Source organism: Poromitra crassiceps, assembly GCF_964638095.1.
Source record: "Poromitra crassiceps genome assembly, chromosome: 9".
In the NCBI taxonomy this organism is placed as follows: Eukaryota; Metazoa; Chordata; class Actinopteri; order Beryciformes; family Melamphaidae; genus Poromitra; species Poromitra crassiceps.
In genome coordinates this window covers 49,747,251-49,773,952 of record NC_139630.1, presented here as the reverse complement: position 1 = coordinate 49,773,952, position 26,702 = coordinate 49,747,251, and the positions used below count along the sequence as shown (strand labels likewise).

Here is a 26,702-nt window from a genome sequence, read left to right as displayed (position 1 = left end):
TTTTGTAGCTGTGGACTATATGCTTCTGAGGTGTTTACTATATGAAAACATATATAAATAGGGGCAGATTGAATTAAAAAACAGTTTACAAAGGAAATCAGTTATTGTTTCATGAGATGGAAATATTGTTTACTCTTGGTTGTTTGGTAGCATGCCTGGCATAGCAGAGTGCTGTGAGCAGTGATCCGTCCACAGCAGTAGACAGAGAGGCTATACTGCTTACTGTGTGATCAACAACTCAATAAAAAAGAATGTCATACATGTAGAATAGCATTCCACTATCTGAAGCTGAAGCTTTGCTCAGTGTCAATGACAATATCTTTACTTAAAAAAAGACCATCATGTTTTTTCCTTCTTCAAACATCCAGTATTATAATATCCAGTCTGTGTGCTGTGGATCTGCGGCCCCAGTGAGACTCAGAGTTGTGACGCGGGACTGTGTGAGTGGGTGGGACAGACAGCGGCCTAACGGGCCAGAACAGAAGGGCCACGAGGAGTTGATCTCCTCTCCAGGCATTAACCAGCTCAGGTCTAAATCTGGCACCCGGCTCATTTGGTGGAAAGCTGCCTCTTTCTTCTGGCACATTTTGTAGCTGTCCAACACGTGGCGCCAACCAGGTGGCTTTCTGATTCAGATTTTATATCATGGCCATATTAATCATAATATCACAGGGGCGTATGATACATGAAAGATGCTGATGTTTTTTAGACTATACACCCCCATGTTTATTTTGGTCCCAAGTCGGTTTGTCTTCTTTTTTATGATGCAGCTGTATGTAGCACTGTTGTCCAAGACAAATTTCCTCTCGGGGACAATAAAGTATATCCTGATCCTGATCCTGATCATATCAGATGCCAAAACACATACAAAATCAATCACATGGATCTAGATTCTACACACTCAAAATAGTAAAGATTCTGATTCAACATTTATTCAAGTTACTGCAGGGATCGTATTTGCTGATAATCCGTAGAAGTTAGTTATATTCTAGCAGCAATGCCAGTCATGTTGTAAATTAAAAATGTCGGGAAACATGACTTTTTATAGTGTGAGAGAAGCATGTTCTGGGTTGATAACATAAAACGCTCTGTCAATGATCTCACTCCAGTATTTAGTAATTTATTGGCAAATTAATGTCAAATTGGGATTGACTTTAACTTATGTATTTCTGAAACTAATTATCATGAAGTGGGTCCTGCTCACTGACCACCCCCTCTGTCACCCAGCTCCAGACTGCTGCCTTCTCCTGATCTGAGACCAACAGCTAAGGTCAGCGAAGGTCATCGCCATGGTGACCTTCGCTGATAGGTCTGAAATCTCCACCATGGAGCTGCGTGAGCCCACCTGCCTGGCCGCCACCCTATCGCCCGGGCTGCGGCGCAAGAAAATGCTATGGCAGAACGCTGTCAAGCACATCATCAACCAGCAGGAGCTGAGTGCACAGGTGATCAACACACAGTCAGTCAGCAGAGAGTCTGTTGCATTGCTGTGGAGTTGTAGATGCTGTTTGGTACATGCGTTCTCTTTGTGTGTCTGAGGTTTTGACGTCTGTCTGCCTTGGCGTTGGCATTTTCACGCTCACACACCAAAGACAACTGAACTATAACTGTGCATTGACATTGTGAACAGGTATTATTGGGCCAGTGCAGTTTGGGTGCGGACTAGTAACCATGCAGTATGTTCTGAATCTAATTCAGTATAGCTGCAAGCAGTGATTGGCAGGGTCCACGCACTCAGAGAAGTAGTTTGTATGATTAAGTGTGTTTAAACTTTGTCTCCCAAGAGCTGATTTCATTCATATTTTGCACACTTTTTTATATGAATAGAACGAAGAAGCTTCCGCACACTGTCTCGCCTTCTCTGGAGAAATATTTTTTATTGGATGGTATCAGATAAGGTCATCAGACCTTCATCAAGGTGAAGGCAAGACAGTGTGTGGGAGAGTCTATTTGTTCTACTGGTTGCGTTCTCCTCCGATGCACCACCTGTCATACACTTAGGTGTGCAGAGACTTTATTCACACATAATATGAATACGAATATGCTGGTATGTGTCAATTTGTTCCTTAATATATTCCTGTCATTCGGCTATCTTTTGATCGATCAGCAAAAATGTCGCGCAGTAGCATGAATAAACAACAACCACATTGATCTAAAGGCAGCTACCTTCTGATTGGGTATCATCAATTTGACTGCTGACACAAGGCCATCACTGGTCACTGATTTGGGGAATATTATTCAGGCAGATGCTATTAACACCCAGGTGTCCATAACCAACAATGCTATTTGCCATGATCTATTTACACCCGTTGTGGAATAGCCCATGTGACTATTTGCACCCAGGGTGGACACAGCCCATGTGGCTATTTTTATTTTATTATTATTTTATTATTATTAACATAATACAATATACTGTAACTGTTTAGCATGCGGCCAAGCGGCGGCCATGATTGACTGAGTAGTATCACATGCGATGATTTACAACGCAAGCAATTGGTCTGAGTTTCCTGGGCCGATGAAGAAAAGCTGCGCCCGTTAAAATAGAAATGCTCAGTCAAACTTTAATAATCCTCAATAATTAATACGTTATGGGTCTGCGTCCAGATAGGATGGCGTCTGGGTCCGAACCCGGACCGCGGTATACTATTTGTGGACCTCTGGGTTGTGTAATGACTCCGTGGTAAGATGACCCTCTTTTTGTGGTGAGAAAGGAGGACATCTGCTCAGTCTAGGATAGAGAATCCCTCCCGTAGGGAATTCTTCAGGAGTCAAGACGTTGGTGGTGGACTGGGGAGGTGGGTGGGGCGAAACACAGCTCCAGAGAAGACGATCGGCCCAGGTACAGCCACCACTAAGGTGAACGGCCAGGAAGGGGCTGATGACGTGCTGACCATGGCTATATATACTGCCATGTCATAGGCTCAGCAGCGACGTCATAGCAGACGTTAGTGATGCGCGGGTCAGGGTTTTTTAACGCCCGCACCAACCCAACCCGTCATTGGAGCGAGTCCGCCCTGCCCGGCTCATTAAAATATCTGAAAATGCCGAACCCAACCCAACCCAGCAGGCCGCAACGGCCAATTTAATGTAATATGTCTCCGGACTCAGGAGGAGCGCAGCAGAGCTCTCCAAGGTGTGCAAACTCTCTTTCTCTCTTTCACATACACACACAGACACTCACATGCGTGCGCGACAACAGTTTTACTGATCTGGATGAGTTGCGCGGCTGCTTTCATGTCGTTGATTTCTTTCTGCTTCGTCGGCGTTACAAACTCAGCTATTATCGGTCTTTCTTCAATTAATTCAAGGTCTTCAAATGGAGGTAGCAGGTAGCTAGAGGTAGGCTACAGAAACAGTTCTTATTCTTTCACATTTCTTTTCATTACCTCATGCGCTCTCAATTTGTCACGTTGCAGTAAAGTTGACAAATAGATAACAGCCGAGTCCACAGAGAAAATCTGCGGTGGCATTCGTTTTATGGACACTTCAAATAATAATTATAGCGAATAATCCTTCCAAAATGTTTGTTTTGAGAGCACATAGGCTACCTCATTTGAAGCGTTTCTTTACTCCACCATGTAGGCTATAGAGTGCAGCAGGTGCAGATGGCTTCAGACTCACCTTGTCTGTCTGATTGTGTGTAGGCCTACGTGTGTGAGAGAGAGTTCACGTTTTAATAAAGGGTTACTCTGCATGTTTCACTGCTCTAACTAAATTATTTAATAATGTTGCTTTGTCACGTTCTGAGCCTGCCCCGCCCGCACCCGCGATATTTTCATAATTTGCCAACCCAGACCGGCTGCGGGGCGGGCCAGACCGGCTGCGGGGCGGGCCAGACCGGCTGCGGGGCGGGCCAGACCCGACGGGTTCTGGGTGACCCGCGCATCACTAGCAGACGTCATATTGACAGGGGCTGATTGGCTATTGAGGATGGGGTGATGAGTCACGAGACACACGTCATAACGATGTCACACTTGACTTATGTTGAGAGCTGATTGCTATTGTGATTTGAGGTAACGTGACTGGTCTCCATCTTGAAACTCGGTCGAGACCAACATTTCAATCATGAGAGACCAGTGGGTAAAATCTGACAAGCAAGCTTTATTCACAAATAGCATGGCAACAAATTGTGGCGTAATGACTCCGTGGTAAGATGACGCTCTTCTTGTGGTGAGAGAGGAGGGCATCTGCTCAGTCTAGGATACTTGCTGGGCAGCTAGCATTAGCCAAACTAGGTGCCCATAGTCTGCACATTGGAACATTTTAGTTTGAATAATTATACAAATAGCCAACATCACGCTCTTGGAAAGGGTATATTTTGGGTTTAATGTAGCCTAACGTTAACTTTTATATTCACATTCGTGCAGTCAACTTCCATCCTGTTCCGCTGGATTGCGGGAGTCTTGTAGACGCATAATTCATGGCCGATCAGGGAAAGTTTTCTCTTGTATTTTGCCTTCGAATCACCAGAAATGGTCAATGGCCTCAATATTCTTAAATCAAAATGTGAGTCACATTGTGAAATTAACCAGAATGGATTAAAAACCGAAGCTCAGACTACATCCGTGTTCATTGATAAGACTTCTTGCTGACCCCCACTTCCAGTTGCTTGACCTCAGGGCCTGCTTGTATGGGTGGAAACAGTCGAATAGCTGCCGTGTGGCTATTCTCACCCGGGTGCAAATAGACACTCTGTATTATTAAATGAACTGTAGTGAAAGAGATCAAAACAACAACCCATGATGTTACATATTTTTCTGTCCTGGTCTGACAGGTGGGTGTGGAGCCGGCACGCCAAATCTTTGTGACGGACGCCTACATTGACGAGATCAACAGACAGATCCGCAACAAGGCCTCGCGTGGGGTCAGCAAACGCCGCTCCTCGGTAGCCCGCATCCACCCTTCCCAAAGCCGGGGCTCCACCAACAGCAGCATCGGGGGCTATATGAATGACTATGCCAGCGATGCCGACTTCTTCGTGCGCTGGGGCCACACGGTGCGTGGTGTCTACATACCCACGTTGAGGCACACCTTCAAGTCGCGCGATCTGGAGAAACTCTACCAGAAGCACTCTTCTCACCAGAGACGCACCTCGCTAGCTGTCACCAACGTCATTGACGCGGTTGCGAAGCTACACGTACTGGTGCTGTACCTGGCGCTAGCCCCTGACGCCGTCCCGGACACTCTGCGTGGCTGCCTGACGGGCTTCTTCATGGTGCTAGCGATAGTGCTGTGTATCCTGGTGCTAACCTGTAGAGACTCCATGTCCCCGCAGTGGCTGCGCTACGCAGGCCTCGCTAGCTGGTTGTGTCAGACCGCGCAGGTGCTGGGAGGGCTGGTGTACGGGCTGGAGAAGGACCCCTCGTGGTACGTTCTGTTCACGCTGTTCGCCACCTACACGCTGCTACCGTTGCCGCTGCTCTGGGCCATGTGCGCCGGCTGCCTCACTTCAGTGCTGCACCTTCTAGTGGAGACGGTGCGCTGCTACAATGATGCCATGCTTATGAGAAAGGTCAGCTGACTCCCCCTCTTAAGAATGCAGTATTCGGCCGGTAAAAAGTCGTCCCTTTTCTGCTCCAGAATAATATTACAATCAGTTATGTCTGAATTTCCTATCACTTAATTTGTGGGCTTATTATCAAAGCAAAGTTTTTCATTTATTAGATACATTACTTCAGACTTTAATCTTGACTCTCACTCAAACTCATTCTCACTATTTAACATTTTAATGTTTCACATTTCAACTTGGCAAGTCTTTCTGTGAAGCCTCTTTTACGACTTGACAAAACTGGCAACAATCCACATATTAAACCTTTAACTCCCGACACTGCTCCTCTTCCTCCTACACTCGCTGTCCTCTTGCTCTAGCTCTTTAGTCTGCACTTCCTCTCATCTTCCTCCTCTCCCACTCCACCCCCTCCTCTTCCTCCTCCATTCATTCTCAACACATTCCAGCTCTACATTAGGGAAAAAATGTTCTGTGCTTGTAGCAACTTAAGCTTAAGATTACAATGAGAGTGGCCGACCTTTGTGGAATGCGTGAACCCTCTTTGATGCAACAGGTGAAAAAAGTAGAGCACGCACACTGCGTAGAGATTTGGGTAACACTCCCAGTAGATTTATTGTATGGATTACGTTTTGTTCAATGCGACCTTCATCAGAAACTGATGTTTCGGTCAATGCGACCTTCATCAGAAACTGATGCTTCGCTCAATGCGACCTTCATCAGAAACTGATGCTTCGCTCAATGCGACCTTCATCAGAAACTGATGCTTCGCTCAATGCGACCTTCATCAGAAACCGATGAAGGTCGCATCAGACTCTACTTTCTTCGCCTGTTCATAAAACACTGAGCCCTCTGATAATGTAAAACCTCCTGACCTTCATTCCACTCTCCCTTCTCTGTCCACACATTTTCCAAAAGTGCTCTCTGCTTGCAGTGTATATTGAATTGCATCTGCTTATTGTGCAAATCAACCCATGGTTCATCCACTTAAAATTCACCTCCTTCTCTGCTTCTCCTCCACCTCCTCCTCCTGCTATGTCTAGATATTGACTAAAGGCCTACTGTACATAATGGACATTCCCTCTGTGTAAAACACGACTCCGCTCCCCATTTCCAAACCCTCCTGTTCAGCCCATGTAGGCCTACATTGGATTTCGCTGGTTAAAATGAAGCGAATGAATGTGAAATCCATGTCCAGGTGTTTGCCGTAGGCCTGCTGTACCTGGGTATGAACACAGCGGGCTTGTTCATCCACTACCTGACGGACCGCGCCCAGAGACAGGCTTTCCTGGAGACCCGCCGCTTCATTGAGGGACGACTCAAACTAGAACAAGAGAACCAGAGACAGGTATTATAATGATGCTGTTGTACTGTTATAGGCTCATAGGAATTTGAAGATTGGCACATCGTTGGACCAGATTGGTGACTGCTGAGCATTCTGAATAGTGTGGAATGATTTATTTATTTTTTACCTCCACAGTTTTTTTCTGTAGGGCCTATTGAGACAAAGTCAGATTCTGAAGAGAAACAGGCTGCTATTGCTTTTGTGTACAGTTTTTTTTATCTCCCTCACTCATTTGATCTATTTATGGATTGAAATAGCTTTGAACATAGTCTCACAGCAACTTTTATTAGAACATTTCTCCTAAATTCCATTCTATTGTGTCTGTAAACAAGCCTTATCCCAGTTATACTCTACTTCAGGGATACTCTACTTGCTTTGCCAGCCTGCCACTCTTGTATAATGATAGGAGTCCAAGGGCCAGTTAAAGGAACACTCCGCCCATTTTCAACCAGCTTTGTATCATTAGAACATCAGTAGTATATCAGAAAACTGTAAACGGTTTTGAAGTCTGTCATTTAATTTGACAGTTATTGAGTGTTAAAGTGTGGACCAGTGACATCACTGGTCCACGCTAACTCAAATTAATAACTCATTAACTCAAATCAACTCTCAATAACTGTCAAACTATTCATCATTCATCTAGTTTGACAGTTATTGAGAGTTGATTTGATTTAATGAGTTATTAATTTGAGTTAGTGTGGACCAGTGATGTCACTGGTCCACACTTTAACACTCAATAACTGTCAAATTAAATGACAGACTTCAAAACAGTTTACAGTTTTCTGATATACTACTGATGTTCTAATGATACAAAGCTGGTTGAAAATGGGCAGAGTGTTCCTTTAACAAACAAACAATATATTATTTTTTCTGTATAGTAGCGGATTGTAGGTTTTTGGGGTGTCAGCCGGAGTTTAGTCTAACAATTTTGTGCACACGGGATAGTTAGCTGGAGCCCAGTCAAACTTTATTTCACATTAGTTTTCATTGTGAATTCGAAAATGGTTCGGGGGGCCACTCTGCACCCTATTGCGGGCCACATCTGGCCCCCCGGGCCGCAAGTTGAGTATCACTGCTCTACTTTGACCTATGACTATCACATCACATGTGACATCAACGTGTGACATCACATGTGACATCATGTGACATCAACATCACATGTGACATCAACGGCGGCTTGTTGTGTGTGGAAACAGGAGCGCCTGGTGCTGTCAATCCTGCCTCGCTTTGTTGCCTTGGAGATGATCACTGACATGAGCTCCTTGGAAGATGAGCTCAATCCCCAGGAGTTTCATAAAATCTATATTCACCAGTACAAAGATGTCAGGTAGAGACACGCGCACGCACGCGCACACACACACACACACACACACACACACACACACACACACACACACACACACACACACACACACACACACACACACACACACACACACACACACACACACACACACACACACACACACAAACAAACACACAAACAAACAAACAAACAAACAAACAAACAAACAAACAAACACAGATTTAGATCGATGGATCTTAAGAGCTGCTGGGGGAGATGTCTCAGTCAAAGGGAAGAGAGGGACTATTATAAAAATGTGGGGCTTAATAGTGAACAATTTCAACATTCACGCTTACTCACCACCAGTGCCATTTCATTTATGGTTTATTTGCATAGGGACAGATACACATACATATAACATTTAGCAAGAAACATCTGATGTCATGTATCACAACATTTGTAGCCTAAGCTAATTTGCAAAAGCACCTATTAAAAGCAAAGTACAGTAAAATACAGTAAAATATACAGTAAACAACAAGGATATCATAAAATCAGTTTGTACGCTGATCTGAGAAATGTCATGTTTTTCTGTAACATCATGCTGTTGATCATTTATAGAGTATAAACTCTATAAATGAGATGTTAAAAAGTCCTGTTAAAAAGGCAAGTGCACTCATAATGAGAGGATGGACTGATGTTAATCCATTGAAATATAGATAACCCATTTTTGGTTTTGCAAAAGGTAGACCTCAAATTGATCTTGTGCAGACTTGAGTAAAATAAAAATAAATGGTGGTTTCAGAGTTTGCTCGTCACAAAATGATCATCACAGCTTGTTCTCTTACCCTCCTCTCCATAGCATCCTGTTTGCAGACATCAAGGGCTTCACTCTGCTGTCCATGAACCTGTCGGCTCAGGAGCTGGTCCGGACCCTCAATGAGCTCTTTGGACGCTTCGACCGTCTGGCAGAGGTGAGATCCTGCACATTTTGACCCATCATTCTCTTGAATAGAGAACACATTACTATTATACAATAAAGCTCTCATCATAAGACTTTGGCAGCATATGAGCAATTTTCAATCAATCAATCAATCAATCAATCAATCAATCAATCAATCAATCAATCCATTTTATATTTATATAGCCCAAATCATACTGTAACAAGAGTTATCTCATCTCTATATTACTCCTAGAATCACAGGATGTAGCCCTGCCTCTGCAATGTAATATCTTCTTGATCCTAGAGGATCAGCAGGACTTTTTCCAAATACATCTCTACCCTCAAACGGAAATGTTCCTACTATGCGCCTAGAGAGTGTTACTCACAGTCAAGTCAGGTTAAGTTTATTCATAGAGAGCTTTTGACAAACCAGATAGATACAAAAAAAAAGTGCTTAAAGGAGAATTCCTGTTTTTTATACCCCAGACCTTATTTCCAGCTTAAAAGATATGATGTTTTACTCACCCAAATAACTTTGGTGTCATTCTGATACCCCTAGAAGATATTCAGATCCAAGTAGAGTCCTGGAACTGGCCAAAACAGGTGTAAATGGGGCATATGTCGTTCACACTGTAAATAACGTATTTTCTGTCACGTCGCGGTTCATTATGGTTGTTATATAATTATGAGAACAACACAACAGACGGAGTCAACTCTGACCTGCCCCGGATGTGCTTATGTTCTTCTTCTGTGGTTTTCTCTTCTTCTTCTTCTACTTTGGAGACAATTCTCTCTTTGTCCATACAATAGATATGGGCATTACAGAGCATAAAAACAGTTCTCAAGCATTATGTATTCAATTAGTCTGTTCTCCATTTCCATTCTATGTTCTTCTCACCCCTTCCCTCTTGTCTCCTTCTCATCCCAGGAGCATCACTGCATGAGGATAAAGATACTGGGAGACTGTTACTACTGTGTGTCGGGGGTCCCGGAGCCGCAGCGTGCCCATGCCCGTTACTGTGTTGAGATGGGCCTGGCTATGATCAGCACCATACGGTCAGTCTGTGTAGCTGCTAGAGCAGTGGTTTCAAAAGTGGGGTCCGGGGACCCCTAGAGGTCCTTGAAGGAGCTCCAGAGAAAAAAGGAATAGTTTAATTTCAGTATGATTTCAGTGTTATAGGAATTTAATTTAAACAGTTGTCCAGTGCAGACTTGACCCAAACTACTTTAATGCATTGCAGGCATAAAACGGGATAATAATAATTGACAGGTTATTTACATATGGCATAGTAATAATTTACAGGTTATTTACATATTCCATAGCTCATACTGTACTGTATATGGCATCACTGGTCAGGGTATGCAGGCATGAGTTTGAATTCCAGACTTTACACAGACAGAGAATTAACTCATGGATATTGTATATTTCCAAAAGGAAACAGCATTATGTTTACATTTCTTGATTAAAATAGTAAATATTTTCTAAAGAAGATCTACTTTCTAAGTCTGGGACAAAGACTGCTTGTGTGCCACTAATTAAAGGCACGAGAGACATAATAGATACCTCATATTTTAAAGGTGGAATGTGATTGAGTGAGTGCAGACAATGTCGCTAACAGATACATTTAACAAGACAGACTCGATAAAAAAATAAGAAAAATCAGTTTTGTAATTATGTCCTCTAGGGAAGTATGGAAGGAAACAATGAGTGCAGTGTACAATTTCCACAATCAAATGCCAACATAAAAAGTCTGTGCTTTGTAAAAAAGGAAATAGGATTTGAAATGAACAGTATGTTTGGTGCATGGTGCAGGTAGGCAGAGGTACAGTATAGCAACATGCCTTTGGACTCTGATTTGTTCATTCATACCAAGGTTCTGACCTGCCAGGTTTATTTACTGGCAATGTATTCGACTGCAGTTTTATGACTGTACTGTAATTGTAGATCTTTATTTAATATTATATAATCGGACAGTATCAAAATATAGCAGAGGGTAAATTGCAACGTCCTTCAGAAGCAGCTGTGTCAAATTGAATGACCTTTTGTTGACACTATTCACCTTATGTTCCAACACAGGCGTCAGCCAGTTACCTCCTATTGTGTTTACACTTCCTGTGACACTACAGTATTAGTGAGCAGGTAAAACAGACAGTGTTTTGAACAAGAAGTCATAACACAACTGGATCAAGTGGGCGGGGCTACATAAGGTGAATATGACTAGGAAAATTGGGGACCTTAAGTGTTACTTCGTTGTTGTAAAATATGAGATGCACATAAAGACATGACATAGCGTGCCGAGTCTTATAATAAAACTATACTGTATCTTGTAAATATTGTAGACTATTGCAAGGTGTGCCTTATATTTAACATGAATGGGTGATGTCATGTGTACCTAAGTCTTACAGTATAAAGCAATCTTAGCACTAGATCCTCCAACAGGCTCCTTCTAAACGTCCCCAGGGTGCACTCAGAACTAAATCAAACCACTTTCTCCTTTTATGCACCCTCGCCATGGAATGAGCGGCAAACATTGTTACCTTAGAAGAAGTTCTCTCTTCTTTCTTCTATCTTTGAAGGGCTTGTAAAGGAAAAATGTCGCTGTTTTATGTGACCTTGACTTGATACTGACTTTTTTTTTCGTTGGTTGGTACTACCTTCCATCTTGTATCACCTCCTCCCATATGGAGCCTTTATGTGTTGTATGTGAACCATGTTGAAGTTTATGTGAGCCTTTATGTATCATGTGCACCATGTCAAATTGTATTCGTGAGTAACCGTTTTTATGTGCTGCAGGACTCCCTGGAAGAAGAGATCTTGTATCTCAATGGGACATTTCCTTAATAAATAAAGGATAAATAAAAATATACATAAATAAACATGGTCATATTTGTGCATGGTCAATCTCACCAGGACAGTCTGACATTATACATTTATCTACGTGCTTTGCATACGCGATGTGTTTTAATGTTTGGATGTGGTGCTTCCCGGCGACGGCAGGTATGTGCGGAAGCAGCTGAACTTCGACATGGACATGCGGATCGGGATCCACTCTGGCTCGGTGCTGTGCGGCGTGCTGGGCCTGCAGAAGTGGCAGTTTGACGTGTGGTCCTGGGACGTGGGTATCGCCAACATGCTGGAGGCGGGGGGCATCCCGGGGTGAGAGGGCTGTCTGCACCACACAACACCTGGTGTGACACAGCCAGGAGGGCATGATTCAACTGGGGAAGAGGTTAATCTCCTCTTAGTTTATTTGGTCTCTGTCTGTCAATGGTCTGGAGTTACCACTTATTTATTATGTACAGCTCAATGTGTGATAGAGAATAAAATCTATTCTTTCCGCTAAATGTATATGTAAATGTATATCACAGCTTATCTAATACCAAATGAATTGAAGCCTTGAGTCCAGGACTGTTTAACATAAAAGTATATTTAATACCAGATATTCTCTGCAATATGCATATTGACAGAGGGCATGAATCTCAATGTACACATGTGATCGATGTACAGAGTCAAATATTCAGCCGCGATGTCACAATTTGACATACGCTTTATACTGTAAAAAGAAGAGGAGGAGGAAAAGGCAGAGAGGAGGGGGTGATGACTTGACTTGGAGCCTACAGGGCTGCCTGTCTGACTGAGAGACTGTTATCAATTGTTATGGGACTTGATGCACTGTCCAAGGTTTCAGCAATTGGAGCAGTCCCTGCTATGGGTGAAATGGGGTGAAATGTCATGGGCCAATGCAAAGGGACTAATGACTCATAGCATTAATTATGTGTATGCAAATAGCTTATTGGGAAATGCCAATGGAACTTATATTTTTCTCCAACAATTATGTACAGCTCAATGTGTCACCTGCAGCCAACAGACACTTTAAGCTACTCTTAAGGGCCCCACACATGATCCGTGGAAAACTGCTCTGCGCCCGCTGTGCCGTTGTTTTCCGATGGTGAGAGAGGCGCCGCCCAACTAAGCCGCCCTTGGCAACGTGCAACACTCGAATTTGCCTCCGAGCGCTGTGCTCAAAGTTCAAATTATTTCAACTTAGGCCATGTTCACATTACAGGCAAATCCGATTTGCTGATGAACTCATTAATCATCATTATCTTGGTTGGTTTCCCAAATCTGATTTGGGAGTGTGTCCGCACTGCCACAAATCTGATTTTCAAGTCGGATCTGTGTGTCCAGACCTAAACAGCCTATCTGCATGGGTTGCTATGGTAACGACATGGGCGTCAGTGAATACGTACGCGATCTGCGCGTCCGCACTGAAGACACATCATCAGTCAAAAGCACATTTGAAGCAGATTAGAAACTACCTCCATATGTGATTTGGGACAAGTGACACAAATCAGACTTGTCCTCCTAGTCTGAACATGGCCTTAGACCTTGTTCACGCTGACCTTTCATAAGCGCAACCAATGTCACCTAGCAACAACTACTGCTGTCGCGTCGCTCTACCTCGCAGTCAAAGAAGAGAAGATTTCTTATCATATGAAGGCAGCTTAGGCTTCCATATCAGATACTTTTTTGCAATATCAATGCAGTGGTGTTGTGACAAAATAAATCAACTTTATAAAACATAAAGTATCAGAACCTACCAGAAAATTATTCTCTACCACAGCAATCATGGCACTTCACTAAAATTAGTCAGAAACCCAATAGAAAACGCTCTTTTCTAGGTGTATGATCTGTTTTCCAAATATTGTTGTATCATTCTCTACACAAATGCATATTTATAGGCTCTTGTATGCATCTGTGTGCGCGTGCGTGTATGTCACCAGGTGTATAAAAACAATGGGCAATCAACAGTGAACTCTTCTATTTCATCTTCATCCAGGCGGATCCACATCTCCAGGACAACTCTGGACTGTCTGCAGGGCAGCTACCAGACAGAGGATGGCCACGGGCGAGACAGGAACGAGTTCCTACTCAAACACAACATCGACACCTTCCTCATCTGCCCCCAGGAGGAGAAGACCACCACTGTCAACCAAATCGAGCCCCACAAAATCCAGAAAACCACCCGAACCTGGAATCCCGAGCTGCCCTTTGGCAGCATCATTGACATGAACTGTGTAAGAGGGCAGGGACACAAAGAAAAAGACGCACAAAAAAGAAAACATACCGTGTATTTTCATTTAAATGGGTCCACAGCCAAATGGGTGTCTTCAGCAATTTGTCCACTTCCTGTATGTTGGGGGTCTCAGCCAGAATGCCTGTCTATTTGTTGGTGCTAAGTAGTAAAAGCTTTCAACCCGACAACCCCCCACACCTCCAAGACCCCCCCCCCACCCACAGTATGAGATATTATGTTGAAACTCCTGATGGACCTCACCCTGTCCATGATCTTTCCTCACAGATCCTGGCCTCCTTCACGAACGGTTCCATGCCAAAGCTGCCCAACATACGCCAGTCGGCCTCCAAGGAGATCAACAAGCGCATCGAACACGCGATTGCGGTGCGCAGCAGTGAGCGTATGCACAGGGAGCACATCACTCCCCTGACCCTGGTGTTCAAGGAGACACACATCGAGGGCAAGGTAAGCAGGTTGAGAGGACGCTTGGTAGGGGGCAAGTCACATACAGATACGCAAACTGTGTTTGAGCAGATGGGAGAGCGAATGGATCTCTCCACAGAGCTTTGGTGTGGGTCTTTGGTGATGTTCTTAACGTCGTGACACTCACCATGTAGTAATGATCTGCTTCTACTGTCCCAGTTCTCCCAGATGAGAGATGAAATGTTCAACTCCAACCTGGTCTGCTCCTTCATCATGCTCCTCTTCCTCATGGCTGCCCAGGCGCTCCTCCCCGCCCCCAGGTAGACTGACACCGACAATGTCCAATCAAAGCTCCGCACTTTTTTCTTTTCTTTTTTCTCTCTTTTTTTTTTTTTTACAGTTTGTGTGGGCCTATTGGATTGGTTTTGGGTTCCAAAAAGAGTTGAAGCGGTTAACTTTGTCTAAGAATTCAGGTTAAACTATATAGAATATAACTAGCCAATCACAGCATAGAAACAAGGGCTTCTGAATACTGCACAGGGATTGGCTCCAGTATTTGTATTTTCAGTAAGCTCAGAGAAACCTTCCACTTTCAGCAGACTATTGTGAAAAGAGCTGTCTAGTGTCAAACTCTGCACAGACATCATTCTGCACAGTGAAGCTCAGACATCCAACTGAAGAAACACAAAGAAAAACAAGATTTTTGACTTTAGGGGGTCTTTCATTAAAAACATCCTTGTCTCTCTCAGAGCTCCAAACTGTCATATTCATTTCCTCTTGTTTTCTAATGCTACCCTGGATAACATTTTCATATCACAACGACTTCACTCACTTTCTGTTTCCTCCTCTCATCCCTGCTCGTCCCTCCTCTCTGCAGGCAGTACCCAGCTGTGCTCCAGTTCTCCCTCTTCCTGCTTGCCTACATGCTGCTGCTCCTGCTGGCTCTGGCTGAGGAGTTCAAGCGGACTCCCCTGGCGCTGCAGCACTTCTGCTGCTGGATCCACGAGAACAACAGCGCCCGCAGCCTCCTCACCCTCACCGCCATCACCGTCAACTTCGCCTTGGCCTCCGCCGACATGGTGAGGGCCCGGACGTCAACATGAAGTCTTTTCCCGTTTGTGGAGGCCTCGTCTGCTTTTCTTGTGTTTACAATGTCCTTACTTTCTCTTTAAGTGTTTTTATTTGCAAGGTAGAGTACAGTACACATTGGTTGTAATCAAACAATCACAATCTCAAATGAAACAATAAGTAACTCAGAATGTACAGTCTCCCTCTATTTTCTTTTTCACAAATAACGAACACACAAAGAACAACAAATTAGACAATAAAATAAAATGAACATAATATATATACACATACACACACCCACACACACACACACACACACACACACACACACACACACACACACACACACTCCAATTTCACAACAATGGAAGTGCTTGTAAAACTAATACATGGCATAGGGTCCCACACAAGTCACTCATCATCCCTGACCTCGTCAAGGTAGGCCAGGAACGGGCCCCAAACAACCGAAAATCTCCAGAGTGAATTGATTCTCAGGAACCTAAGTCTCTCCATCCGTATGACAGAAGTCATACCCGCCAGCCATAGCTGAAAAGATGGTGGGGAAGGGGACTTCCATTCCTGTAGGATAAGTTTTTTGGCAACGATTGTCCCCTGTGTCAGAGCTTGCTGCACAGCTGTGGAAAAACTCAAAGATGAGTCAGAGCAGCCAAAGATGGCGAGCTCTGGCTCCGGCCGAAGGGTCACCCTGTAGGCCTTAGAGTACCAGTCGAATACTTTGGCCCAGAACTCAGTCAGTGAAGGGCAAAACCAAAAAGCATGAGACAGAGTGCCCTCCGATACACGACACCTGTCACACAGTGGTGAGACAGACGGGTAAATCCTGTGCAACTTATGGTTAGAACAATGTCCTTACTTTCTAATAATTTTTCTCTGAGGCGGTCCAGGTAGCCTTACTGAATAATCATTTGATCTGAGGCGGTCCAGGTAGCCTTACTGAATAATCATTTGATCTGAGGCGGTCCAGGTAGCCTTACTGAATCTCCAGTCGGGCTACTAAGGACAGGACAGGTGCATTAATTAATTGGTTGGCAAACAAAAATATACAAATGGAATTATGCAGTGACCAAAATGTTCACACAAAATTTCACAAATCAAAAGTATTTTAGATTTTAGATTCCTTATAGTAGCTGCGGTTTGCCTTGATGGAAAGGCAAAGGCTTTGGAAAGAAATTCAACTTCACTATATTTGTTTGAACCCATTCAAGCTTTTAAGCATAAGCTTGAGATCAAATCGGCTTTAGGATCATGAAAAACATGGTACATTCAGTCAGGTGTGTCCAAACCTTTGTCTGGTAGTTTAGGACTAAATCAGAAATGTCATGTGTTTTATTGTGATACTCTTGCTCAGCCTATACACTTCAGTTCTCAAGAGCGTTTTGCCGTTTGTTCTGTGTGCCTTGGTGCAGGTGTGGTGTATTCTGAGGGACAGAGACACAGGAGCGGCTGAGGTGATGGACAGGGTCGTCACTGCTTCATCAAACCAAAGGTCGCTCTCCGTCTGCACTTACCCCGAGGTGAGGACTACAGTACAGTGAGAAATGGACTACAGTGATAAGTGAAAAATCCCACATCCAACCAACCAAAACCCCATTTAAAAAAACATTGATTTCGAAACGAGGAAACCCAGGGCGATCCTAACTTCTGGGTTGGCCTACAACCATCCCTGCAGCATTCTATAATTATTCATAGACTAATTCCATCAAATGATATTCACTGTCTCTCTTTTTTTCTTCTCCCATTTTCTCCTCAATTCTACTTGGCCAATTCCCCCTGCTATCCCGGGTGTTGCTCCACCCCCTCTGCCGATCTGGGCAGAGTTGTAGACTAGCACATGCTTCCTCCGATACATGTGTGATTGCCAGCCGCTTCTTTTTACCTGACAGTGAGGAACATCACTGGCAGGACGTAGCACATGTGATTGATTGATTGACTTGATTATGGATATAAAAGACAACAAAATCCAAGGGATAAACATGTAAAAGTGTCAACACTTATTTACAACATGGTCCCTGGTCTTATACAAACAGGACATACAGTAAACACATAACATCATATAAACAATATAGAACAATCAAGAATAAAAAGAACAAGAGATACAATCAACACAAGTTCAAAAACCATTTCAACGAAAGCCTCATGCTATTCTTCCAGTTCCCCTCCACCCAGAGCAGGCGCCCCGACCGACCAGAGGAGGCACTAGCGCAGTGACCAGGACACATACCCCACCGGCTTCCCACCCGCAGACACAGCCAATTGTGCCTGTAGGAACGTCTGACCAAGCCGTAGGTACCACTGCCCAGGAATTGAAACCGGGTCTCCGTGGTGGTAGGCAGGTGTTTTTACATCTACACTACCCAGACACACTACAGGTTCAATGTCTCTTTCTAATCTCTCCCCTCCTCCCCTCTGTCTGTCCACCAGGTGTTTGTGTTGAGTGGTGTCATCGCCATGGTGACCTGTGCGGTGTTCCTGCGTCTGAACTCTCTGCTGAAGCTGGCGGTGCTGCTGGTGGTGGTGGCTGTCTACTCCTACCTCATCCACCTGGCCTTCCTCACACTCAACCACGACGCGCTGCACAGGTTAGGCTGTACACCTGTATCAGCCAGTCCCCTCACTACAATGGATATGACGCAGCTTAATTACATATTTATTGTATAATCTATCGACATTGCAGTTGTTGTCAAAAGAAATACTTTAATCTAACTCTAATGCAATATTTAGTGAGTCTTAGTGCCCCATGGTCTAAATACTGTTTCAAGGTTTTTCCACTCTGCTAAAAATACATTGAGTGGAATACCGATGACTGACAATTGTCTTTGGATGGCCATACTACGTCTCGCTGTACGAGAAAGCGACCACTGCTCCTGGCCTGCCCCTTGGAGGAAAGGACAAGCCTGGATGGGTCAAATGCAGAGGACATATTTCACCGGCCACCATCAGCATGAGTGTGTGTAGTGGCCGCATGCATGTGTTGTGGTGTGTTGTGTGACAATAAAGACGGGCTGCCGTCTGAAAATCGTTTTTACTATATTGGCTGATTGATCAGTGTTTGGCTGAGCTCACTGATGCCATTTATTTCTGTGGTTTATTACTATTGTTTTGAAATGGCCAAGTTTTCATTCTTACTTTTTTTGTTTCAATTAACTTCAGTAACCTTGTCACAAACACACACAACCGAAAGCAAATGCATGTGAGCAGCTGCAGACACACACACACACACACACACACACACACACACACACACACACACACATGTACGTGTCAGAGCACACACACACACACGCACCAATAATACATTTAATCTGCCAGACATACGTAGGCTACTGTATCTGTCATTTGCATCATTTGACTAAGTGAACCTCCATCTCTTCTTCCTCCTCCATATTTACACACAGGTCTCACTACGTCCGGAGACAAGGAATCTCCATCATTCTCATGGCCATGTTTCTTGTGGCTATCTTCTACAATGGACGGCAGGTAATGTTACACACACAGTCTTACCCAAAGTCTCAGGTTTCTGCATGGTTTATGATTAGTTTGAAGATTTCCCAGCCTGTGTGAGTGTGTAACAGACTCTGCTGACCGAGTATGTAGGCAGTGGAGTGCAGCACACAGACAGGTGACCTCTGACAGATGTTGTATCTGCTCCTTGCGTTCCAGTGGGAAGCCACCGCCAGGCTGGACTTCCTTTGGCGCCTGCAGGCCCAGCAGGAAGTGGAGGACATGAGGGAGCTGCGGGAACACAACGAGTGTCTGCTGCACAACATCCTGCCCGTGCACGTGGCACGGCACTTCCTGGACAGGAGCAAGAATGACGAGGTGCAGAAACGACCACGACACCCCTGACTTTAGATGCAGTACACACTTAAAGGAACACTCTGCCCATTTTCAACCAGCTTTGTATCATTAGAACATCAGTAGTATATCAGAAAACTGTAAACTGTTTTGAAGTCTGTCATTTAATTTGACAGTTATTGAGTGTTAAAGTGTGGACCAGTGACATCACTGGTCCACACTAACTCAAATTAATAACTCATTCACTCAAATCAACTCTCAATAACTGTCAAACTAGATGAATGATGAATAGTTTGACAGTTATTGAGAGTTGATTTGAGTTAATGAGTTATTAATTTGAGTTAGTGTGGACCAGTGATGTCACTGGTCCACACTTTAACACTCAATAACTGTCAAATTAAATGACAGACTTCAAAACCGTTTACAGTTTTCTGATATACTACTGATGTTCTAATGATACAAAGCTGGTTGAAAATGGGCGGAGTGTTCCTTTAACTATATCAGTCCAGCATGTGGGTGTGTGAGAATAGAAATTGTAAGAATTGGAAAATGTGTGTTTTAGGAGCTGTACTCGCAGTCCTATGATGAAGTGGGAGTTATGTTTGCCTCCATCGCCGGGTTCGATGAATACTACGAGCAGAAAGAGGTCAAACAGGAGGGGGTGGACTGCCTCCGCCTGCTCAATGAGATCATCGCCGGCTTTGACGAGGTGAGATTGAAGTGTCTTCATTGGCCCATATGCAGTGTATCAGCCATTTGAAATAAGTGACATGCTACATGATGGAAAGTTACTTTGTTGAGCACTTATTAACGTATTAATTGATCCCCATGGGCGAACATCACCCAGCTGCTACATACACATATCACTTCCTCTCTTTCTCCCCGTTTTGTTTCTTCTCACTAGTTGCTGGAGGAGTCGTACTTCCACTACGTAGAGAAGATCAAGACCATCGGCAGCTGTTACATGGCAGCCTCCGGCCTCGCTCCTGACAAGCAGGTCGGAACCGCATGAAAAAGAACCAACAAAGAAGAATGTTGCCATTAAAAATGTACTGCAACGTGTTCAATCTTATTTCTCTCTCTCTCTCTCTCTCTCTCTCTCTCTCTCCCCCTCTTTCTCTCACACACACACACACACACACACACATACAGGCACGCATGGATGAATGGAATCATCTGAGTGAGCTGGTTCTGTTTGCCTTGGCAATGCAGGAGACCTTGAAAGAGATTAACAGGCACTCTGGCAAAAACTTTAAACTGCGTGTGGGTAAGTGGCTGGGCTCCTACACACACACACGCACGCACGCACGCACGTGCGCACACACACACACACACACACACACACACACACACACACACACACACACACACACAAACACTTAAATAATGAATTCTTGATAATAAACCTGTCTCTAAAAGGGTTTGTAATGTCATACTGAGTAATAATTTCATTTGTCTAAAATAAATAGTGAATCGTATAAGAAATCAGATTTAAAGTTACTACAAGGAACTTTTCACTGGTTATGAAACAGTCAATTTAATATTGATGCCTCTATATGACCTACATCAGCAAATAATACCATCAGCGCAAAGACTGGCTATTTCTATATACGGTAGTTATTCTGAATGCCTGTGCTCAGGTTTACCTCATCACTATGCATCCTGCAAACAGCTGTTAAAAAAGAACAATAGTATTAAAAATGAGTAGCATCTCTCTTTCACTCGCTTCCAAAAGAAATGTATGTGCTGCTAGCCAAGATCTTTATGACACAAAGCAGTGGTGCTCGTGGGAAATGCAGTCTTCATTTTCCGGAAAACACTACCACTTTTGTCCACAGTGGGCGCTAAAATGAACACAAAATGAAAGTAGTCCTTGTATCTTCCCCCGGCTCTCTCCACTGGCCTGAAACAGGCATCGCCCACGGGCCGGTGGTGGCGGGGGTGATCGGCGCCACCAAGCCACAGTATGACATCTGGGGGACGACGGTGAACCTGGCCAGCCGCATGGACAGCACCGGGGTGAGCGGGCGCATCCAGGTCCCCGAGGCCACGCGCAGGCTCCTGGCAGACTGGGGCTTCGTCCTGGACCTGCGGGGGGAAATCTTTGTCAAGGGGGTGAGTGGCTGAAACACTGCAGCTGACAGGTGAAGGCATGAAGAAGTGCTGTGGAGAGTGATTCTGATTGGTTGAATGATTCTAATTGGTAGTCTGATTCTGATTGGTTGGCTGATTTAGTTTGTCCTGATTTGAGTTGGTTATTGATGCTGGGCTTATTTTTTTAATGGTATTCGTTATCCAATCTCTTCAATTCGATTTTATCATCCGTCTACCTTACACAATTGCACAATGAAACGTGTAATGTCATGGATCACAGCGATCACAACCAAACTAAGAATAAAGCAAGAGCAGCATGGATAGATACTAAACTAAACTAAACAGTGCAAACATGGACAATATAAGTAACAGAAAAAAAAGTGACTGGTGGATAGAATTAATTTCAATGATTACAGTCATCATAACAGAGTCCAAGATGGAGGTAAAAAAGTGCATACAAAGAAATTATTGTGTGTTCCGAAATTACAGTTTTAACTGGAAGTGACTGGTAGATAGTACGTTTTAAAATGACTAGATCTGATCTGTAATCATTTTATTACGTTGCTGGAAAGGGGGTAATATTCAATAAAGTAAAGTTCACTGGATTGCATTGAGAGCGACATATTCAGGGGGAAGTGGCAGTGTTGGAGGGTAATAACTGTTTGTAAAGTAGCATTTGTTTATAAGTCCTGATAGTCCTGTGCATATCCAATCTTTGATGGTCATCAGGAAAGAATTTCAACCCCTTCTGACCGCTGCTGTCATTGTAGGTAAGCGAGCGGCAGGGGAAAGTCCGCACCTACTTCATCAGCACCATGCGCACCAAGAGAGCCAACAGCATCACCGGGAGCAACGTGCGCGCCGGGCGGCGGTCAGGAGGGCGCATCACGCTGGCCGAGGTGGTGTTCGGTCTGGTGCAGACCAGACACAAGGAGAAGAGGAGAGAGGCCAACGGGGGCTTCAGACTCAAGCCCTGTACTCTCCAGTGCTGAGGGGTCAGAGGTCAAACAGATGAGGGCAGGATCAGCCATTTTCTTTCCCTTGGTTTGCCGTGTCGTCTCGTACTTTGAGACTTTGCCACCGGTTGTAGGATGCAGTTCTGTCAGAGCCTTCGCTGCGGTTATTCCCAGGTCCTCCTCAGCTTTCCTGTGGTCTAACAAAAAAGATGAATGTTAATGGATTGGACTGCATTGTGCTCTAAATATAGACACACATTTGTTCCAGGGGAGCGTCCGTCCATTGACAGATCTCAAGAGTGCTGAAGCTTGAAGTCAGGTTCCAGGGCCATATTGAGGATCAATGACTGCATGACTGATGGGAATGAATGGCCACCTCGAGTTCCATTTGTGCTGTTTACTGGACTCTAATGCTTAGAAAGGACCAACCTGTCCCACTGACTGGTCTCTACCAAGTCTGAACAATCAAACTCTGCTTTCCTCCTTTTTTCTTGCCATATACTGTATACCCACCATAAACTCTATCTTCAGGCTTCAGGTTCATTTTGTACAAGGCCAATTTTTTTTTTGCTGTGATAATCCAGATAGGCAAAATGAAACATTCTACACTTAATTCACACTCAGACCTCTGAAACAAAATCGCAGAATACCTCAAGACAACCTGTGCAACCTCTCATAGATTACCAGTGGCCTACCGAATACCAATTAGTTATTTTGTACTGTATAATATTACATCGTTCTTATATATTTTTAATTTCAATTCATCATTTCATGTTGTTGCGACTCCTAGCCTGTAGCCGCTCAAATTCAAGATGTCAATTTAGAGTAAATTAGGTTGGCTTCTTATGCTCCATCAGCATAATGCAGGAAATAATAAAAAAGAATCCCCTAAGTAATTCACTCAAATTACTGTTAGTTTGATATTGTACTTTGATATTGCACAGATTTTTACCTGTGTGTTGCTCACATGAAAGTGGTACTTCTTGTCTCAGTGTCAAAATAATCCATACTGTTCGCATTGGTCTGGATTTCTGAGATTAGTATCAAAAATCTACATGTGACCAATTACAAAGTAGCCAACTCAGTTTTGCCTTGGTTAGTTAGGTATTACCATGACCACACTTGTTTTGCAGTTACTTGACCTTTCCGACATTCAAAAGTGAATTTATCTGCTTTCATAGAGGTTTTAAGTGTTAACAGTTGGATCAACTTACTTGCCAAATGCAGTTATATTAACTGTGGCACTGATGTCACCTCATGTCATAGCTTAAAGTTAAAGGACACATTTTTAACCTAAATATAGAGATTATATTGTAGGCCTGTTGCATGGTCATTGTCCGGTGAAAACCTGGTGAGTGGTGACTCAACTTTTGGTGATTTGTTTTCATGTTTTAACTAATTGAAGGATTACATATGAGGAATGTCTATAATCCTTGGTTTTATTAAACCCTCTCAAAACGAAATAACTGTTGACATTTGGGAGATGTGAGATTTTCACCCGACAGCAGAGATATATTATAGTGAAATTATGTTATTACATTTTTCGTGGGTAAGCTGTGTGTGTTATTTTTCCATCATTTTTACAAAAAATATTTAATGGTCTGCTTTTTCTGTTAATAAAACCAGTAATGAAAATAAAACTTGAGTGATGTCATTTCAGCTAATATACAGTAGTCCATATGATTCATTGTAGCCATGCATTCATTCCAAATTTGATTTGAGAGAGCGTCGTTACTAATAAACTCAATCACACTCTTTTGTTAAGAACCACAGAAAAACTCAAATGCATCATAAATAATAAATGTGATAACATTAATTGATACCTATTATTCAGATTATTACTGTGGCTGTAGTAGTAGTAATAATATTAATTGACCTAATATTATATTCGAATATTCTCTGAATATTGTTCTATTGTGTTTTGTTTAGTTTATTGTGGTTTATTGTATTATAGTATCTGCTTTTCACCAGGTGACCAGATGTCCCAGACTAATTTATAGTATTTTTACATCGCCACACAGCCCTGACGTCGCCAGACTAATTCACAAATGCCAATGTGTCTGCATCTGCCAGAGCAAATCAAACATGAGCTCGCAGATTCGTCAGATTGGCAAGAAAATAATAGATTATTTTAATTAACTGGTGATTATGACAGCCACAGTCAATGAGCTGTGTATATTATAAAGCAGCATGGGAATACTATGAATAGAACACCATGAATAGAATAAGAGTAGAATCCTGTGATCCTCATTTTTTGGATTGAAGAATGAGAAAGGGTGGTCCTGTCCTTTTTGTGTGTCAAAAAACACAAATTTATTGGGGACACATCAATTATTTCCTTGGGAGTCACTACATTGAAAACCTATTTAAATCAATGCCCTGTAATACAGGATAGATGCAGGATGGAGAATGTTGACCATACTGTAGCTGTTTCAAGATGTTAAGCATTTCCTACAGCACATAAGACAAACCACGTCAAAACATGTTCAACTGACATCCTCATGTATTTCAAGAATGAATCCAAACATATCTGCAGGTGCAGCATGTGTGTGTGTGTGTGTGTGTGTGTGTGTGTGTGTGCGTCTGTGTGTGTGTGTGTGTCTGTGTCTGTGTGTGTGTGTGTGTGTATGTGTGAATGCTCATGTATTTATTTGTCTATCATTCAAACAGGATCTGCACCAAGTCCAACAGTATTGTGTCTAGGTGTGTGTGTGCGTCTATCAGGAGGCCTGTGGTTGGCTGCCCTCAGCCTCTGTGCTGGTGTTGTCGTAGTCCTTGTGTACGTCCAACGCTCCATACAGGCTCTCCAGTATAGCCAGTACACTGTTTTGGATCCAATTCACCTGCTCTGCTGGGCAGTATTCATCTAGACTGGACCTGGAGACAGTAACGAGCGTAGGTTTGGGCAGTGCTTTTAGAATGAGTTGTACCGCTGAGATGAGTCTGTCAATCTCCTCCTCGGTGCTGATGTGGTGAGGAAGCTCAGAGTAATCACAGGTTAACCCAGCCTGATGGACCATTTCATAGTCGGGGGATTGGTTCCTTGACTTCAAACTGGAAACCAGTTGGGCTAGCGAAGCCATCCCAGGGTTGTTGGCCCAGCGCGTAACGGTCTCTTCTCCATCATCTTCCAACAGATCACCAAACGCCGCCTCCAGGTCCTCTAACTGATGGATACGATGATCTGAACATTCACTAAGCTCCTCCTCATCAGCATTTGGGCTGGGTCTTCTGAAGCTGTACAGCTCTTGGAGGATGGCATATTCCTCCTGTGTGTACAATTCCTTGAAGGGGTTCTTACAGGAAAAGAAATCTAAATCAATGTCCAAGATGTATGGCTCTGTCTCACTGACAACTGAGACGATCCTCTTTACAACATAATTAGTTCCTCCTTCATCATCATCATCCTCCTTCCCCAGGCCTGTCGCTTCCTCTTTTGCTGTCTTGTTGTCTTTGCTGCCCTCTGCTGGTTGCAGTGTGTCAGTAGCGTCTGAGAGGGGCTGAGGGCGACTGGATTCCCCAGCTCCCTGGCCCTCTGTCCTGGGCTTCTTGGCTTCACACTTCGCGATGTCCTCCTCTGTTGTTCTTTCTGTACATGTCCCGTGGCTGCCTTTCACAGGGTTGACTTTGACCACATTCAGCCTGAAAGCTTTGGAGTTCTCCAGCTGCTCCTCGGGAACATACAGGCCGTCACTGAGGAAGTAGTCGTCTGTGCTGGTCACCCTGATGGTGGAGGTGGAGGGGTCTTTGCCTACAGCCATGCTGTGTTCCCCCTCTCTGATCTGCTGGGCCCAGTACGGATGCAACCAGGCCACGCAGGACACATGGCCAGCATACACCATGGGCATGATCCAGTTCTCTATACTCAACTCACTCAACAGCGCGTCCTTATTGAAGACTGTGTCAGCAGACATGTTGACAGGGATGAGCAGATCAGGGTGGGAGTCCAAATGAACCATCTTAATGTCCTTCAATGGGAGGTGTCTAGATGCTATGGCACGATAGATATGACACACGACATCGTGGTGATCCTCAACAATCCACACTGGTAGATCCGAGTACAGCCTCTTCACCGGCACACTAACGCTAGTCATTCTAAAAATGGCAATGTCCTTCTTCTATTTCTACTTCAATCGTATTCTCTAACGGCAACGTTCCGTAGACTCCGAACAATAATAACAAACAAACAAA

General features: G+C 43.8%; 2 protein-coding genes across 2 annotated transcripts; one reads left to right on the top strand and one right to left on the bottom strand.

The window, feature by feature from the left end:
* Nucleotides 1–1,289: 1,289 nt before the first annotated feature.
* LOC310782775 (adenylate cyclase type 8) lies at nucleotides 1,290–22,547 on the top strand (the record flags this gene model as incomplete). Its single annotated transcript, XM_083643521.1, has 20 exons — nucleotides 1,290–1,445; nucleotides 4,775–5,512; nucleotides 6,705–6,854; nucleotides 8,048–8,178; nucleotides 8,996–9,107; nucleotides 10,005–10,132; nucleotides 12,075–12,233; nucleotides 13,918–14,155; nucleotides 14,440–14,619; nucleotides 14,797–14,897; nucleotides 15,455–15,656; nucleotides 17,073–17,180; nucleotides 18,088–18,245; nucleotides 19,062–19,143; nucleotides 19,327–19,485; nucleotides 20,024–20,170; nucleotides 20,366–20,458; nucleotides 20,614–20,728; nucleotides 21,374–21,576; nucleotides 22,326–22,547. The coding sequence occupies 20 exons, from the start codon at nucleotides 1,290–1,292 to the stop codon at nucleotides 22,545–22,547; spliced, it is 3,582 nt and encodes a 1,193-aa protein (XP_083499647.1).
* A 2,285-nt stretch (nucleotides 22,548–24,832) lies between these two features.
* On the bottom strand, nucleotides 24,833–26,652 carry cUnh5orf22 (chromosome Un C5orf22 homolog). Its single transcript, XM_083643526.1, has one exon. The coding sequence runs from the start codon at nucleotides 26,603–26,605 to the stop codon at nucleotides 25,232–25,234; it is 1,374 nt and encodes a 457-aa protein (XP_083499652.1). The 5' UTR covers nucleotides 26,606–26,652; the 3' UTR covers nucleotides 24,833–25,231.
* Nucleotides 26,653–26,702: the final 50 nt, after the last annotated feature.